This window comes from Ammospiza caudacuta, chromosome 2 (assembly GCF_027887145.1).
Source record: "Ammospiza caudacuta isolate bAmmCau1 chromosome 2, bAmmCau1.pri, whole genome shotgun sequence".
NCBI classification, from domain to species: Eukaryota; Metazoa; Chordata; class Aves; order Passeriformes; family Passerellidae; genus Ammospiza; species Ammospiza caudacuta.
Window position 1 is genome coordinate 82087188 of NC_080594.1, and position 17517 is coordinate 82104704.

General features: G+C 37.3%; 1 protein-coding gene across 3 annotated transcripts in view; it reads left to right on the top strand.

Annotated features, from left to right (window-relative positions):
* Positions 1-17517, top strand: part of PCCA (propionyl-CoA carboxylase subunit alpha) — a 274953-nt gene that overhangs the window by 110897 nt on the left and 146539 nt on the right. For all 3 annotated transcript variants that reach the window (XM_058821827.1, XM_058821835.1, XM_058821843.1), the window contains 4 exons: positions 9046-9189; positions 10854-10928; positions 15957-16025; positions 16825-16900. In XM_058821827.1, the coding sequence (XP_058677810.1) occupies positions 9046-9189; positions 10854-10928; positions 15957-16025; positions 16825-16900 (364 nt within the window). The remainder of the gene's footprint in view (positions 1-9045; positions 9190-10853; positions 10929-15956; positions 16026-16824; positions 16901-17517) is intronic.

The window sequence follows — 17517 nt, forward strand, 5'->3', positions numbered from 1 at the left end:
ACCAGAAAGACTGACATGTGGAATCAGGCACCAGTTTGATAAGCTTCCCATTCTGTTTTAGCTGCATTTCATTAGGGTTATGTCCTGTGTGCTGCTTGTATGTGATAGAACATACGTGAGATCCTCTGACATCTTTGCATGACCTTATGTAACAACTGGGTAAATTTATGATTAGGTAAGTTTATGCTTTGGGTAAAGAAATTAAAGAGTGTTTGGGGAGTGTTAGGATCTTCTGTGCCAGGGGAAGACTGCTGGTAAATTTTTTCTTGCCTTGCAGGACAGCAGTGGTTTTGAAATTAGCCATGACAGTCACTTCACATGCCTTTGCTAGGCACTATCAGGTCCACCTTAGATTCAGTGAGAGGGAGTGGTGGTTAATGGCAATGTATAGTTCATTAAAATATTATGAATAATTTTCTCACTTGGGTCATATTATTTGCACTTTCCCCCATCTTGTAGTTTTTGAGCCAATGTTTCTTCAGTGACTCCACATTCTTTTTTACATAGAAGAAAATTAATTTATGGTTTTCTACATAAGCCACTAGAACTTCAAAACAATTTCCTTGCTGTAGTATTATTGAACATGAGTTCCTAAATGGAATTAGTGATGGAATATCCTTGGGCTCCTTTTCGTGGGCTGTTTTTAAGACATTCTTTGCTGTTTTGCAGTGTCTTCATCCTGCAATACCCACTGGTACCTGTTTATAGTCCCAAATTTCTAAGGTCTCCACATGGACAGGAAGAAAGCTTTCACAATCCTGTGTTTAAGGACTTTGTACTCCTTTTGAAATATAGCCTAAGCAGTTTGACAATCCCCTGTAATGGCAAACTCATTCTTTCCAACTCTTAAAGCAATTTACTAATCTTAGAGTACTTGTTTAGATATTCTCTACCTCTTCTATCTTGTCTTTCTATTGTCTCTGATTAGCATTTTAGCTTGAGTCTGAGTAGTAATTGTCTCTGATTTTTCCCCAGTCTTACCCAATTGATCTCTTGTTTCTCCCAAGTCTCAAGATTTACTTTCTGTTCAGCTAACAGTTATGCAACTAATGTAATGTGGTTGTTCCCTACTGTTAAGAGCCAAACCTGGAAACTCTACTGGAGTTTGTCCAGCTTTAACTTCAGGACCAGGATAGTCTCCAGATGTTCCTGTATTGCTTCAGTCCTTTTTTTCCCTTTTGCATCTCCTAACTGTGATCAGTGTCTGACAGATTCACTTGCCTTGTTCTTGCTGAACAAGAAGTGAACACTCCACAGCTGGAAGAGCTTTCCAAAATGATGGGTGTCTGATCCATAAATGAGCCTCCTAAGATATTTGTCAGCGTGCATTAGACACAGTTACCTGTCACCATCATCAGAATATTTCTACTAAATTATGCATTTTGTGTCTGTTTTAATGTTTCAGCAATCTCTGATCAGATCACTGTTGCATTTTTAGTTTAGATACAGACTGCAGAATATACTTGCTAACTAAACTGTGTCCAGTATTTTGCACTTCATGTTGATATCTCCCCTCCCTCCCTCTGGTGTATCTTTTGGATGCCTTTCAGTCTTTCTGGTAAATTATTTTATTTTGCTGGTTTTTTGGAGACTCTTTGGGAATATACCTTTTCTGTTGTATAGTTACACAAAAGAAGTGTAAATAGCACCTTGAAGGAAGTTGATATTTTATTTAGGTTTTGTTTTAAGTCCTGCTGCAATACTATACAAGACTGGGAAGCAAAAGAAAATTGGTGAATCAGCTCCATTGTGTCTTTTGTATGCTACACAAATTTGTTACAGATGTTTTACTGCCTCTAAGTGATTCAGCTAGAATGGCTTATTATTTGCTGTTGGCAATGTACTTTTGTTGTATTTGCTTTTTTCCATCTTTGAGGCTAGCTGGTAAGTATGAGACATAAGATTGAGGATTGTATGATTGCATAGTAAAACTAATTCCTACTTTGTACAAGAGGACATAAGAGATGTCTGCCCTAGAAGCTAGCAGAGAACTTCTGGGCACTTTTGCAGTGGTTTTTAGGCAGTTACCACTGTTAAAGTTGAGGCAGACCCGATGTTGAATATCTGATTCTTTGTAGCTGCTCATAGTGTGGTGTGTTTTCTGTTGCTTAGTTGTCATCAGCCTAATCAAGGGCCGTCCTGGTCCAGAACAACTTATCAAGAGCTTTGCAATCAATACAAAGTTTCTGACCCCTTAGACTGATAGCCTTTCTGGCTTCCAAGTTGTGTTAAAATCTCCTAAGGTACTTCAGAAGTGCTGGCTTTCACCAGAAAAGTTTCTTCTTTTCTTCACTGGAAGAATAGATGTTGTTTCTCTTGGACTTTGTATGAAGGAAGTCTGTGGTCTGTACTTAAAAATCTGTTAATACATTTGTGTGTGGTGTAGCTAAGCCTCATACGTGTGAAACAGTGACAGCAAAGGGGAACTTTCCCATATTTTAGATGTTTGTAGTTCCTTGAAATGAGAAACATCTCTTGTTGGCTAGAGAAACGGAGAAATGTACAATGAGTGATGTGAATCAAGCGCTTACAATCAATAAAATTGATATGTTTGTGTCTCAGGCCTGTTCCCAACCTTCTGCCTCCCTCATGAGTTGTGAGATTTAAATAACATGTGAGTACTCCCTTCCTCCTCAAAATGTAACTGAATTTGCTTATTGTAATATGTGTAGATTGGAGTTGAGAAATATGGTAATTTAAATGGGTTTTCTTTTCATGTGTCAGTTTGAGTATTTTTGTCAACTTTTTAGGAAATAAAAATTAATTTTTTAGAATAATCTCATGTTTGTGAGAGATTTGCTAAGAGCAAATGGCATACATATGTTTTTAGTTTACAGTTAGTTGTCAAGAGAGTATTTTATGTAAATGTTTTTAAAGTAACTTGATTCGAAGGCATAAAGTAAGGTAAGTAACCTTCCACAGACCTATAAAACATTACCCAGTGCTAAGACTTTTGTTTATCGCTTTCTGGGTTTTCATCAGATTTTACTGACCTTTGGAAAATTATGTATTCCAGAGAGTTGTCTTTTTGCAAAATTGGCTATGACTAGTGTAAGACATGGGAAGAATTTTTATGTGCAACGTCTTCCCTTCTTGTGTTTGTCCACCCATGAAAATATAAAAAGCATGGTAGGAAAATGTCTAAAAGTAGGTGGAAATACTGTTGCAGATGCTTTGGTGCTCCACTGCTTATAAACTCCTGGTTCTAACAGCCTCTTAATTGTATCTCTATTCTTTGCTCATCACCAATCGGCACCTGTTACATGCTTGCTTAGTGAAGGATATTAGTGCTGGAAAATATTGTAGCTGCACTATATGTAGCAGTAAGAACAAAATACAAATAGCAAAGTGATGAGCTGAGTCCAGATTGCCACCTAAAGCCACAGAGAAGTGGTGATTTTGGTGTCTATAGCAGAGCCATAGGATGGCAAGCGGTGATCATGCTGTCTTGGTTGTGCAGAGCTGCCTGGAGGATGACTTGTGATAGGTGGGCAGGACAATGGGAGCACAGAAACAGGCTGTCAGGAGTTAAAGGAGTAGATTTCTGTGAAGTCAGAATAGTGGGATTTCAAAGTAAATCTGTACTGTTTCTGCTGTTTGCAAAGACTTCATATTTCTTAATACTGGATTCTTGTTTTACTGTGACAACACTTTGCTTCAGTCATTTTAAATAGACTGACAAACAGTGTCAGATGGTAAGGACTTTCAATTGCTGCTAACCTGGGCTGAATTTGAACTACTGACCTAAAGGTGAAAGGTCTCTTATCCCATTACCAATCCGCTAAGCCCACCAGAATCCATTCTGCACACAGTTTATACCAGCTGTTCACGGCCATTTTTAGAACTGAAAGAAAAGGTGATTTTACTGCCAAACAACACTTCTTCACACAAGAGGGTCAGCCGACAACAGTTAACCAAATTTTTGCCACATTCTTGCCTCCTAATGCAACTTCCATTATGTATCTACTGGTTGTCTGCTTTTCAGGCTTCCCAAAAGAACTAGAGAAAAGCATTGCTAATTGTTGTTGACAGAAGAGAACAACATTGTTTGTGTAAGTCATTGAATCTGAAAGATGCCATTAACAGTGCTGCCAAGGCATGGAATGATATCTTAGAGACGACATTCCCATGTAATTCTCATAAAATACTATTAAACAACGTAGAGAAAGAGGAGACTACTTAATAAGTAGAGAAATAAAAGGTCATTCTTCAAAGGGTACTTTGAAGAATGTTAGTTAGTTCTTCTTAGTTTCTTTGCTTTGGTGAAGTTGATGTAAAGTAAAGCAAAGAATAGCTGCGGTGTGACCAGAGCCATCCTGAATGAGGTGTTCTGAGAAAGCTTTAATACTACAGCTAAATACAGTAAAAACAGGAATTAGATCTTTAGGAAAGAAAGTATTGGTTTTGTGGATACTAGTTTCTTTATTTTCTTACATGGCACATGTAGTGGGACGGAAATTGTGTAGAGTTACTAAATTTCGAGAAATTTTTTTTCAAGTGCAGGATGTTAATTGAGAAAGTTATGTTGAAATTATGAGCTAATTGACTTGTTGACCTAAAGTGTGTGCTGTTTGTCTGAAACACAGAAAAGATTCAGAATTCATAGGCCACATAAGATGTGTCTGTCCCATACAATGTAGAAACAAATCCTTGCAAAAGGTGTCAATGATTATTGGAATATAACTTCCTATGAGGAATTAAATTAAATACCTTTTCAAAGTTATATGCTACCATTAAAAAACTAGTTTTTACTGAATGTCTGTGCATTAGTTTTTATTTCTACATCCTACTTGGGAAACAATAAAAGAAGTCTACCTGAACATCTTAGCTGATGGAAATTTTAGTAGTACTGATTCCCTTCAGTTTTCAGTTGTATACTAATAGGTCAGAAAACAAACAGTGAGTGTTGTTATATGGGATGCCTGTAGTTACCCAGTTATGTATTCCTGCTTTCCATTCATTCTGTGTATTAGTCCAGCTATTGTCTGTTTTTCAGTAGCCTTTATGAAAAGCTGTTTTTTTGCTGTGTGCTCCCAAACCCCATGTACATGTGAACTGTTTTGCAGAAAGATGTGACCCCAGTGTGCTCCTGCTCATAGTAGTCAGGAAGCTTGCATGCCTGAAGAGCAGAACATGTGTGCACTTCTGTTGCTGTTCAGTTCTCAGAAATAGAAACCAGGCTTACTGAAATACAGGGAGTTGAGAAGCATCTGTAAGTTGGTGAGTTTGGGTCAATTGATACTGGATTTGGCTGCAGCAGCAAAGCCTGTGGGACTCCAGGTGAATCACATTTCCTGGAAACTGAGGTGTATGTTGAAAGTTAGTTTTGAGATTATTTATCTGAATGTAAAGGGGTATATGACACCAGCTAGGGAGTTACAGTAGTAGGGGTGACATAGGCTGTAGTTTTAAGTCTACTGAAATTTAGATTTTCTTGGCTGATGTGGTGTGCTTGAATGTTCCAGCTGGTGTGTGAGTAACTTGATGCCTTATACACACAGGGACAAGAGCAGTCTGTGAGTGTCCAGAAGTGTTTGCTGTTAGATCTGAGTACCTTGATAGTCTTGAGAAAAATGTGTCCCAGAATTATTCCCCTGAATATAAGGGGAACAGTCATCACTAATTTAATTCTCAGCTCCTACTGTCCATAAAAACTGCATGACTGTTTTTGTAGCTGTGGATGAACCCCGCTATGGTAAAGCTTTAAAACCACTGGCAGTCACAGAACAAGAGGAAAATTAGGAGCCTTTCCATACTATCCTGGTGATGGATGCTAACTGGTCTGTGATGTTGGTAGGTTCCCCAACTCTTATATACCTGCTTTACTATCTGTAAACTGGGACCTAATTATTATTTTCTGACAGGCTTTGCCACTAGTTTCTCTTGCTGTATAAATGGGAAGGGGTTAGTGAAGCAAAAACACTTGCAATGCTCATGGGAAATCTGGTTGCTGTAATGTCTTAAGAGCAGTAGATCCAGTATGAAGGGGAAGCACTTTCCCTTTACTCTGTATAGCTATTGCTGGTCATAGCAGGTATAGCTTTGTGGACTTGAAAGCAGGAATATAAGTGGCATCTTACAGAGACTTAAGACTTTTTAAAGGTGTATATTGTTCTTAAGTGCATTGAAATGATGACTTGTTATCAACTGGTTATGAGCAGACTTGGTATAAGTAAAGGAACAGATAGTAAAGGTGTTACTTTTGGCTCATTGAGAGTTTTTGCTGATCAATCTTTTCTGCCTGTCCTGTTGAGAATAAGGTACAGCTGCCTTGATACAGCTGTGATCTGTAGAATGCTTGCTGCAGACATGTCTGGTTTTGCCCTTTGTGTTGAAGTCAGCAGTAATGTGTGAATGTAGCTACTGTTGTATAACCATACCAACACTGGCTCTTCAAAGGCTGGGCTTCACTGGCAACATCTTGCATCAGTCGACTGCAAAACTGAGTATGGCATAAAGCTAAAGGAGTTGATCAGTTCAGTGAGATTCAGCTCCATTTGTGAGCAAACTTGCATTCATCTTGTCAAAAATGTAGTACTTGACTTAGTCTCCATATGCTGGCAAGTGAAGTCTGTTGATGGAGAGGGGAGATAGCATAAGTAGAATAGAAGGAAATACAACAGGCAGGCAGAATAAAGACAGCACCTGAAGTAGAAAGTGGAAAAGAGGGAAGTGATTGAAGTCTGACTTATAAGAGTGATTTTTACAACAGATACAATTACTTTAGGCAATTATTAGTTATAGTTGTTATAGAGATTTCAAGATTAAAGTTCTTTTCTACCATATTTCATCTGATAGTCTTAACAAATATGAAAATGCATTCAAATGTATGTGGAACCCCAAATTAATGCTATGATTGGAATCGTCTATGTTATGCCTAAATAGTAGTAGTTGAAGCAGAGTCCTAAAATAAAGTAGGACTTCTCCCCACCCCAAAAAAACCCTCAACATTTTTTCCTATACGTATTTGCTGAATGCTGCTTTGTGTGGAGACACAAAGGGAGTATTTTGAAGAAACAGAAGAAAATATTGACCAAGTCAAAGATCTGTATTGAAGAATGGATTAAATAAATGTTTGTGAGTCTTAAGAAGCAAACAACAAAAATATTTTTCTTTTCAGAGACATTCCATCTTATTTTGATCATCAACAATAAAACTGAAAACAACAATGAAGCTATTGAATCTGGAATGCCAATTGCTGTCCAAGAAAAATGGCAGTATAACTAAATAATGCAAATGCCTTTGGAAAAAGAAAAAGTATTTTAATTATCTGGAATGTTACAATTCCAAACATGTTCCCAGCTGAAAGGTAATCTTTTAAAACTTAAATTCCAAAGTAGTCCAAATATGAATGTGTGATAAGTAACTTTCTATTAAAACTTAGGGAGTTTCTATTAAAACTTCAAGTCTTAATAGAAACTTCAAGTCTTAATAGAAATTGAATTGCTTCAATTTAACACTGCAGGACAGACACTGAGATGTTTCATAGATTCCCAAAACACTGTTATTAAGCTTGACATGCTGGAAAGTATCATGTGTTAGGTAGAATCAAGATTGAGTTCCAAAGGTACATCCTTAAACTGTATAATCAGATTCCCATTTCAATGTCACTTTTGTCCTTCAAAGAATAGGTGCTTGTTTCAGTGATGATTTGTCATTAAAATTATGTCAAAACGTCTTAAAATGTTGTTGAAACTCTAAACAAACAGCACACACAGGGCTAATTATGGATGCCATCTGTTTATTTTTACAAAGCATTTTTTCTTAAAGACCAAAGCATCTACTTGTTCTGGTAAGCCACAATGTTGTTATAATGACTGAATGTTTTCCTTAATACTGTATACTTAAAGGAAGAAGGACAAGTGGTTTGGTCAGTGACCTTTTCCTGTGTCAGAAAAGGTACATAGTGTGACATCTCACCACAAGCAGTTGCAAAGTGCGTTTTCTTGAGGTATTTTTCCGCTTGGAGCACAAACATTTTACAACAAAAATGGCAGTTCTGTCATGGTTTCTGGTGGTATAGCTGTTTCTGTGGGAAGAACGTGCTTTTAGCTTGCCTGCCTTTAACTCGATCAATGTGGTGGCGATCAGAGGAATCACCTTTGTTGCTTTTTACTGTCCTATGCCTAGTTAAAGGCTTTTTCAAGTTAATCAAGGTGTTTATTTCTGTGCCCATTTGAAGGCAGAAGTGTGTGCATGTGCCTGTGTGTGCCCACGTGTGCATGCTTGTGCGCGCATCCCGCGTTAGCGCGAGCGACGGCAATTCCCAGGGCAGCCTCTTCCAAAGCCGTTAGCGGCAATTTGCTGAGCGCGCACAGCCGCTCTGCTGGTCCAGCCCAGCTATTGTGCATGCTAAGCACTAAACAGAGATAAGTCTGGAGGGGGGGGAAAGAAAATTGAAGGATCCATCTGCTCATTTCTGCTACACTGCGCTGATGCAAGATTACGCTAATCTGGTTGCTTGTCAGGACAGGTTAGTGAAAGAAGGCGAATGGGTGAGATATAGGCTACGCTGGTTTTGTGGAAAATTGGTAGCGGCTCCTGTATGTGCCATGTTAAGTGTAGCAGAATGGGTTGATTATCAGCTACTTGGAGATTTTCAGTTAAAATATAGTTATGGCCACCATGTGAGTCTCTTCAAAACAGAATTGAATGGGAAAAGCTTCCGAACAAAGAAAAATTAACTCATTGTCACCGGATGCATGAGTTTTTAAAATAAGTGGGAAAAAAAACCCCCTAACCAAACAAAAAACCCCTACAAGTGTCCAAATCCTCCCAGGTCACCTCTGTAGTTTTCCTTTTGTATGCTGCTCCCAGTTATTGTCATCTGCTAATTATTTTTTTGCGTTCTTATGCAAAGACAACAGTTGCTGGAGTTTAAGTAGGGTTTTTTTTTTTTGTGGAAAAAGACCAGAAAAGAAACACGGTCTTTCTCTGTTCTTTTGCAGGTGAAATTTCTTATTTATCTGCGTTTGTTTACAGAGAGGTGCTTTTTTTATTGGTTGCTTTTTGTTACCTACTGACTGACAGTTCTTGACCTTGCAGGTTGAACATCCCGTCACAGAATGCATTACTGGCCTGGACTTAGTCCAAGAAATGATCCGTGTTGCCAAGGGTTACCCTCTCAGGCACAAACAGGCTGATATTCCTATCAACGGCTGGGCGGTTGAATGTCGAGTTTATGCTGAGGTAAATGAGTGGTAATGGGGAGGAGGGGTAGGTGGTTGAATTATGGCGTAATAATACCCAGGTGTGGACAGAGGCCAAGGTGAAATCAAGGAATATCATCTGAAAGTCATGATTTCAAGCATGTAACATGAATGGTTAATGAGGTTTTGTAGAATTGTCAAGTTCTTGTTTTTTAATGAAAAATATGGTATGTGTTTCAACATAGCTTTTTCCTGAAAGTTGAAAGTAAAGATGATAAAAGAGAGAGGTAAGCAAATGCCATTAGAAATAAGCATGCATGTTCAGTACACGTTTAATGATGCTGGAGTTACCAGAGTTAACCACTCTTTCTAAGTTTCTGAAATGTGTTGTTGAAACTTGTTGACTTTAAAAGACAGTTGGAATTCAATGTCTTACAGAATTTTTGTTGTTTTAGTAAAACTTTTGAGAAGGTCATTAAAAACCAAGTTACACATTTTCTGAAACCACAGTTTATAGGATAAACTTTGAAAGCACATTCCAAAATAATAACTATAATTATGGTGTGAATCCATCTTACCTTAAAGAAGCTTATGAATATTTAAATCCTATTTTCAAGCACCATCAAGACATTTTGATGTAATGTCTTTTTGGTGTCACTTTTGATACATGAAAATGAAAATTTGTTTAGTAAAAAAAAAAAAGTCATTGAATCACAGAGTGGTTTGGGTTGGAGGGGACCTTGAAGATCATCTGATCGCAACCCCCCTGCCATGGGCAGGGACACCTTCTACTAGACCAGGTTGCTCAGAGCCCCATTGGAGCCTGGCCTTGAACATTTCCAGGGGTGGGGGCTGGAAAAGAATGTCTATCTTCCTTCATTTAGTTTCAGGAACATTTTAGGTAACTTGGCATTTCAAAACTAATTCAGCGCCTTGAGACATTTTTCCCCTTACTTACCTGTTGGAAGTTTTGTTACCTAGACCATCTTATGTTTCTTTTTATCTCATGACATGCATCTAACCTCCAAATTCCTCTACTGATTCAAAGTTGTCCAGACTATTTTGATAAAGAATAAATATTTGCCCTGTGACTGGCATGGAAACTATTTTGAGTTTTAGTAGGCTTTACACTGGAGTAACTGGTGTTTAGGTTTTTATTTTGTTCATCTTAAATCCCCCCGCATTTATGAATAATGAATCCAACTACTTTGCCATGAATTAGGTTATTCTGTAGGCCATATATTTTTGTTTTCCTATTAAGTTTGTATTAGTGTTGCATTATGTACATGTAGGAGGTTTCCAGTGGCATAAAGATCGGTTTGAGTTCTTAAGATAATTGAAATTTTAACTGCCCTTTTTATCTCTGAAAATTTTTTCTTATACTCCTGAATACTTTCCCATCCTTCTTCCAAGTGCAGCTAATGAAAATGTCATCTTTGTATATTTTATTTTGGTATATTGCAACTGGTGCAGAATACTTATTTCCTTTTTTTTAACTGATGCAAGAGAATTTATATACTTCCATTTCTTTATTTGGATTTGTGGGGGGCAGATGGATGAAGAAATGTTCTTTGACACAAGTAATTCTGGGCAAAAAAGCGGAGTCATTCCAGTAGCAGTTTCTGTTCTACTTAAAGCTTTTAAAAATTATCTGCTTCACATCTACAAAAGCTTAATGCTTTCTCATGTTGAATTTTTTTCCAGGACCCCTACAAATCTTTTGGCCTGCCATCCATTGGTAAACTGTCTCAGTATCAGGAGCCATTGCATGTGCCAAATGTAAGTAACTTTGTTCTGGTTTTTCATAGGTGCTGAGTTTCTCTTATATAAAGACTATAAATACTCAGCAGCTTTGTAAACCAGGCCTTTTTTCCAGCTTTTTGCCAGAGTGGGGACAGGACATGGCAGTACTGATTTGTGCAACTTGAAAACCTGCTTAAAAGTGAACTGTTCCAAACTGGGTTAAAAATGTTCAGGTTGGGTAAAACAGGGAACTAATACTTGTTGAAATGGTTTGTTCTATAACTTTCAGCTTAAGTTTTTCAAACACAGCTTTAGTAAATGTACTTGTGGACATTAAAAATAATAGTGAACTGTTGAGTCAGGTCTTTAAGCACAGAGAACTGGGGACACTGGTGAGAAACTGCCAGTGCTTTTTGTTTAGCTTTGTAGACTTTAAAAAATAGTTTCTTACAGTGGTTATTACATGTTTCAGGGCACAGCCTAACCATATAGAATAGGTGTTTAGCAAACAGTGTTTTCTGCTGGGTGTAAAGAGCAAATACACTGCTTTTCTGTAAAATCAAGGTAGTCTTAAATTATAAGTGCACATATACATGAGTGACACTGTGTCAGTGCAATGATGAGACTGTACCATCTGTGAATACAATTATTCAGTCTGCTTGCACGGAAAATACTGAGAGATTACAGGAGGAATCTTAAATGTGGAGTTGTTATTGGATATATGATTTATTTCGCTTTTAAAATTGTTTTTGCCCGTGTACTTTCCAAAGGGACCTGACCCTTTCTGGTCTTTAAGGCTTCATGCTGTGTTCAAAGCCTGAAAGCAGAAAAAAACTGTGAAGATCTAAAAGGCATTATGTGCTCTTAAAGAGGAGATGAGGGAAAAAGGTATCACTGGATGTATCTAAACTTCTTTTTAATGAAACAAAGAGTGTATTTAATAAGAATTTTTAATGAGAACTCCAGTGGCTGTTAGAAGTTTTCACCATGTTGTAATAGCTAACACGATGTCAAACATTTTGCCCTTGCAAGTTTTTGCAATTTGCAATTTTCCAAACGTGAGACCTGTTGAAAGTACAAGTGATAATGGACAAACTATACCCCCTACAGTCTTTGTCCCACCAAATCTTTCTTCAATTAATGCTGCAGCAGGAGTTTTATGTAATAACATTTGCGCTCGTGAGCCATCCATACAAAGAAAAAACAATTAAAATGCCTTAAATGTTCTGCTTACTGCTGTTATTTGCTTGTGTGAATGTTGCATGTCAGCTAAATGGACCACGGAATAGATAAAGTGATTGGGTGTAGGAGAGTGCACACTAAGCTTTGTCTATCATTATTGCTGGGAGCAATCAAATTGATGCCAGCAGGACAGTAGACGCGTTGACAGCTGTAATTATGTATCTCCATGGTGATCACTTTTGGCCTGTCATGGAGGCCCATGAGTCCCCTCCCTTGCAAGCATTTAATCAGATTGGGCTGTCACTTGTCAGGTAGATGGGGTGGGCTGGGAGTTGTGCTTAGGGGGAGAGGTGAATTGAAAATGAAGGGTGGGAGATGCCTGATTGCTTCACATAGTTCATCGTGGTACCAAAGAAAGAGATTTTAATTACACTGGAGGCTTCAGAGCATTGGGTTGAGGAGCTCATATGGAGTCTCTAGGCTTTCTCTTCCTGTTTACTTCCACTGTCATATTAAAAAATAGAAGAACTATTTTTATGTAGGTACTCATGATTTGGTGTCTTAATACATATATTTCTGCTAGCGTGAAACTAATTTCTCTCCTGGGAATGTCATGCTGCTAAAAGCAAAATTAATGTGGCTAAAAAGGTACAGCGTTACAGGCCCATTGTGCCGTGGTGTTTGTTTTCTGCATTTTAGGTTTTAGAGTTGTCAACAATTTGGCTTGAGAAAAATTAGCAGAGATTTGTAGTGTGTCACAGCAAGTTCAGCTTATGTGTATTGCCAAATGTATTGGCAGTTCATTTCTTCTGTGTCTCAAGTTAGCTCTGATTTACCATCCCTGTGTGTCAGCTGCCCATGCTGATGGAACTGTTGAGCGTGGCTGGGTGAGAGCCGTGTTTGGCTTAGCCATAGGGAAGAATATGATGGCTATTGTTGTGTCATGTAGTTTCTAATTTCCTTAGAACGTGGTGCTCATAAATACTTTTTTTTTTTCATCTTTGATAATGAAGCTGAAGACAGGTGACCATAAACCAGCCTCTTATGTGTGATAGTGGGCTTTGATGTTTGGTGCTCCTACACAACATGTTCTGCTATATCTGGAGAGCTCCAGCATTGCTCTCTGTCAGTGTGAGCAGTAGTCTGGTATTTTAATGACTCTTACCAGGAAAAGAAAATTCTCAGACTCAGATATAGCAAAGAATTGAGAAATACAAGAATCTGTTTGTGTTCCTAAGTGGAATTTGATGCATTAGAGTCCATTGCAGGACTGAGACACAGATTGTGCTTCCCCCCAGGCCCCCCCACTTAAGCATTTTTTATGCATTTTGCTGTTGTCCTAATGTAATAACGCATGAGAGTAATACAACATCAATAAAGTGTTAGGGCTGTAATATGAATGAGCTCTAGGCTACAGCAGGACCTTTAACCCTAGCTTTTCCTAAATATCTTAAATACTGAGTAAAAGAAAGGAATTATATTAAACAGAAGTAAATGCAGGAGGTGTAATAAATATTGCTATTATTTATCAAGTTCAGCACATTATAGTGAGTAGCTGTTGAATTAGGGTTTCTTGTTCATCCAATATTCATTAAATTCTATCACACCACATAGTTTATAAAATCACCTACTGTTACCAGGCTCTGAAAATATAAGCACCACAGGGAGAATTTAAGACAGTAAATGTATTTCTTTTTTGCTGACATTTTTTTGGTCATCTTGAGTTTATTTTACAAAAATTAACTTCCATAGAGGACTCCAGATTTTTTAAAAATATGTTATGCAGTAGTTTAAGTAGTTTATATTCACTGTAGCCTTTTCAAGATATTGTGGTTAGGGGAAATGTGAATTTTGTAGTGGTCACGTACATGTGTTGTATGAACAGAAACAGAGCCAGGCAGAGCATATAGTTGGGGTAGCCTCAGAAGTCTTAGTTAACTTTAGGGTCTGACTAACCTGCTTATTGTGTGCCTGAATTATGCACCTTTCATATGTTTTTTCTTTGTCAAAAGATGACATATGTGGAGTATGTATGTCATACCTTGTCTTATGTGTGTATTTATTGAGTATTAGAAAAGAATGTCAAGGCCAGGGGATTTCTCTGGAACTGGGTAGGTAAATTAATTCTTTCTTACTTAAATGTGAGAACATGTGCATTGACTTTCACAGAATGGCTGTCCATGTATAGAAAGGATAGTTTAGCAGCTGCAAGAAAGGAAGCTGAGAAATACACTGCATGTTTTTTCTGTAATCATGACATATGTGAACTACCTTCTCATCAGTAGCTAATGTTAAATGTACCTGATGTGAGTAGTGGGGAGCCCAGTTAAGCACAGATAAAGCACATTCAGATATCTATTAAAGTGGTACAGAAGCAATGCTGCCTTTAAATGTGAATAACTATGGGAAAAAAGTAAATATGTAACTACAAATACATGAATACAAACATGTGAATAAGTGAATTTCTTCTTAAAATAAAAATAATGTCCTATGAACTAGTCAGACAATGTTTTTTACTGAAGAAAGTGAATACACCTGCTAGGGTATCTTTTTATGTCATTTGGATAATAAAGTCATCATCATGCCCTCATGTGGATTCTCTAGACAAGAGGTTCTACATGTGGTCCCTTGATAATTGCCTAAATTAAAATATTAAAGGCCTAACAGCTGTTGCGTTGACCTTTTTCTGCCTTGCTGCAGACAGATGAGCTGCTGTTTATTACAAAGGTTCCTTCCCACAGGTGAAGATTTAAGTGAGATTCCAGGACCCTCTTTCCCACCCCTTTACAATGCAGTGTATCAGAGCCCTGCTGTTTCAACAGCTTTGATTAGAGCCCTCCATCCTTATGATCCCCAGAATGCATTTATCACTCGAGTTATTTTGATTAGTTTAAAAAAAATATTTCGAATTCCAGTGCTCAAAACCAGCAATTTAATAAATATTTATTCGCCAGAAATTGCTCATTTGAAAAGTTTTATATGGCTAACCTCATTGTTACAGTGATGAAATCAAACTGAGAGATGAAAACAAGAATCAGCAATATACAAACTAACTTGTTGGCTGGTTAACAGCAATCAGCCTCTTCAAAAGAAATTTTTGAACTCGTGTTATTTTTTTCCATGAATATTGCAGAATCAGAGCTTTAATTGGGGCTGTGTCCTTACAAAGCAAAGCCATGGAAAAAGCTGTGTAAACATTAAAGCCTCAAGGGAAGAGCAGCAACAGAAAAAAAATTGTTAAACATTTGAGAGGGTGAGACAGAGAAGGAAAGTGTTACAGACATGAAAACCATAGGCTCAGTATTCCTATGGAGCTGATAAGCAGAGCTCCAAAGTTCCTGCTGAATGCTCCCTACTTCTATTCCTACTGAAGCCCTTGGAAGGGCTGTAGCAGAACATGAGGGATGTGATTACATATAGATGCAGAAAGGCTGTGATTATAAGGGTCATCCCTCATGCCAGGTGTCAGTCAGACAAATAATTACAACTGTATTTTATTGCAGGGATTAAAACAGAATTGAATGTGTTTGGAGTTGAAGCTAGTATAGCACAACTGAAATTGTTAGATCAGATTTACTGTATTTACTGTATCTTCTGGAGAACAAAAGAGAATTTTGACTATGAACTCAAAGATTACAGTCAAGTTTCTCATAAAGGAGAGACTAATTTGCAAGTGCTTTTTTTTTTGCTGGGGAAGAAAAAAGCTTCCCTTCCCTCCTCCCAGGTTCTCTGAAAACAAATAATTATTTGAGTCTTTCCAGAGGGAAAAATGTATGTGATAAGCTTTGTGGGGTTATGGTTTAAGGCTGATGGGTAGATTTGATCCTCATGTTGAATTTTTTTTCAGTAATATATAATTATTTTCACTTCTTATTTTTGAAGGTACGTGTTGACAGTGGTATACAACAAGGAAGTGACATTAGCATTTATTATGATCCCATGATCTCAAAAGTGAGTTGATCATTGTTTCTCAATATTCTAAAAGTATGAAGTACTGATTTTCTACGTAGATCTTTTATGCGAGAGGACATATTAAAGGATTGGTAAATCAGTGTTTTAAAGGTGCCAGGCATAACATGCCTCAAGGGAATGCAAAAGAAGTGAAGGAAGATGTGGAGTAGAGGAAATCTAGTGTCACTTCTAAATAAAATTTTTACCTTTTGACACTGTAGTTATTTGTCTTGCAGTTTCTAATTAAGAAGATTCTGATTTAAACACCAACCTTTATTGTCTGACTTAGATACTGCCAATCTATCTTTTTTTAATATAGTCTGGCTTGGATGTAAATGTCAGTAATCCTGGCTTCCAAAAAGAAGCATTGAAAGAAATGCTTGATAGTGTCTCTTTGTATTAGTTCTTATTCATTGGGAATATATAGGTAAAATTAAAATATGACATGATACAGTTCAGTCCTCACAAAAAGGATGTCTTAGGAATTTATTGGGCATTAGGAATCTGGTCAGCTTGGATAGTGAACCTCTCGTCTGATTTTCTGAGAGCTTGTTTAGATGTTTTGAGTTTTATGAAGTAAAAAGTGATTGGCTTTCTTTCATTATAGTGGGTTAAGAGATCTTAGCTTTTTCTTGATGTTTCAGGGAGCCTTTATAGCATAAATACAGTAATGGTCAAGCAATGGTTTCTTATGACTGCAGAAATTCTACAAACCTATTTAATTTTTAAATGCTATTCAAATTCTAGAAACAAGCATCTCATATCTAGGTAATGTAAACACCTTATTTTTTTTCTTTAGCTGATTACCTATGGCTCTAATAGAGCTGAAGCACTGAAAAGAATGGAAGAGGCTTTGGACAACTACGTAATTCGAGGTAACTAGAGAAATTTGGATTCCTAGTGTGATAGGCTGTCATCTCTTTCAAGAAAACAGCTTGAAAATGTAGTAATTAGCAAATTGAATAAAGTTCCCACTTCTTAAGTGCAAATTAAAAAATGAAAAGCTTGTGTTAATTAAGCTGAGAAGATACATCAACTCTAAAGAGACTTTTTTCGCCATTTTTCTCTTGAATATTGTAGGATAAATACTTAAGTAACTTTCTTAAAACTCATAGTTCTCACTGAATGGTAGCATGTAATTCATTATGTTGTAGGGGGGAAAAGGCAATTGTACTGTAAGAAATTTAAAGTAATTGCCATTTTTAGGAGTTTAATACATTTATTGCAATTAAATATTATCACAATGCAGTGGTGGATTGTGTATATCTATGTATTTATCTAATTTTCAAGGTCATTGTTTAGGTTTGGGCAGATACAGATGTAGGCTGTTGATCACCAGCTGTTTCAGCTCTTGCTCACTGATTGCATAGGAGATGCAGCCATTCTTCCAGGCTTTCCAGGCAGCAGGGGTAAATCAGCCCTGACCACTTTTATCTTTTTAAGTTTTGGTGAGGGAAGCTATGTTTTGTGTGGGAGAAATTTTTAGGTGTTC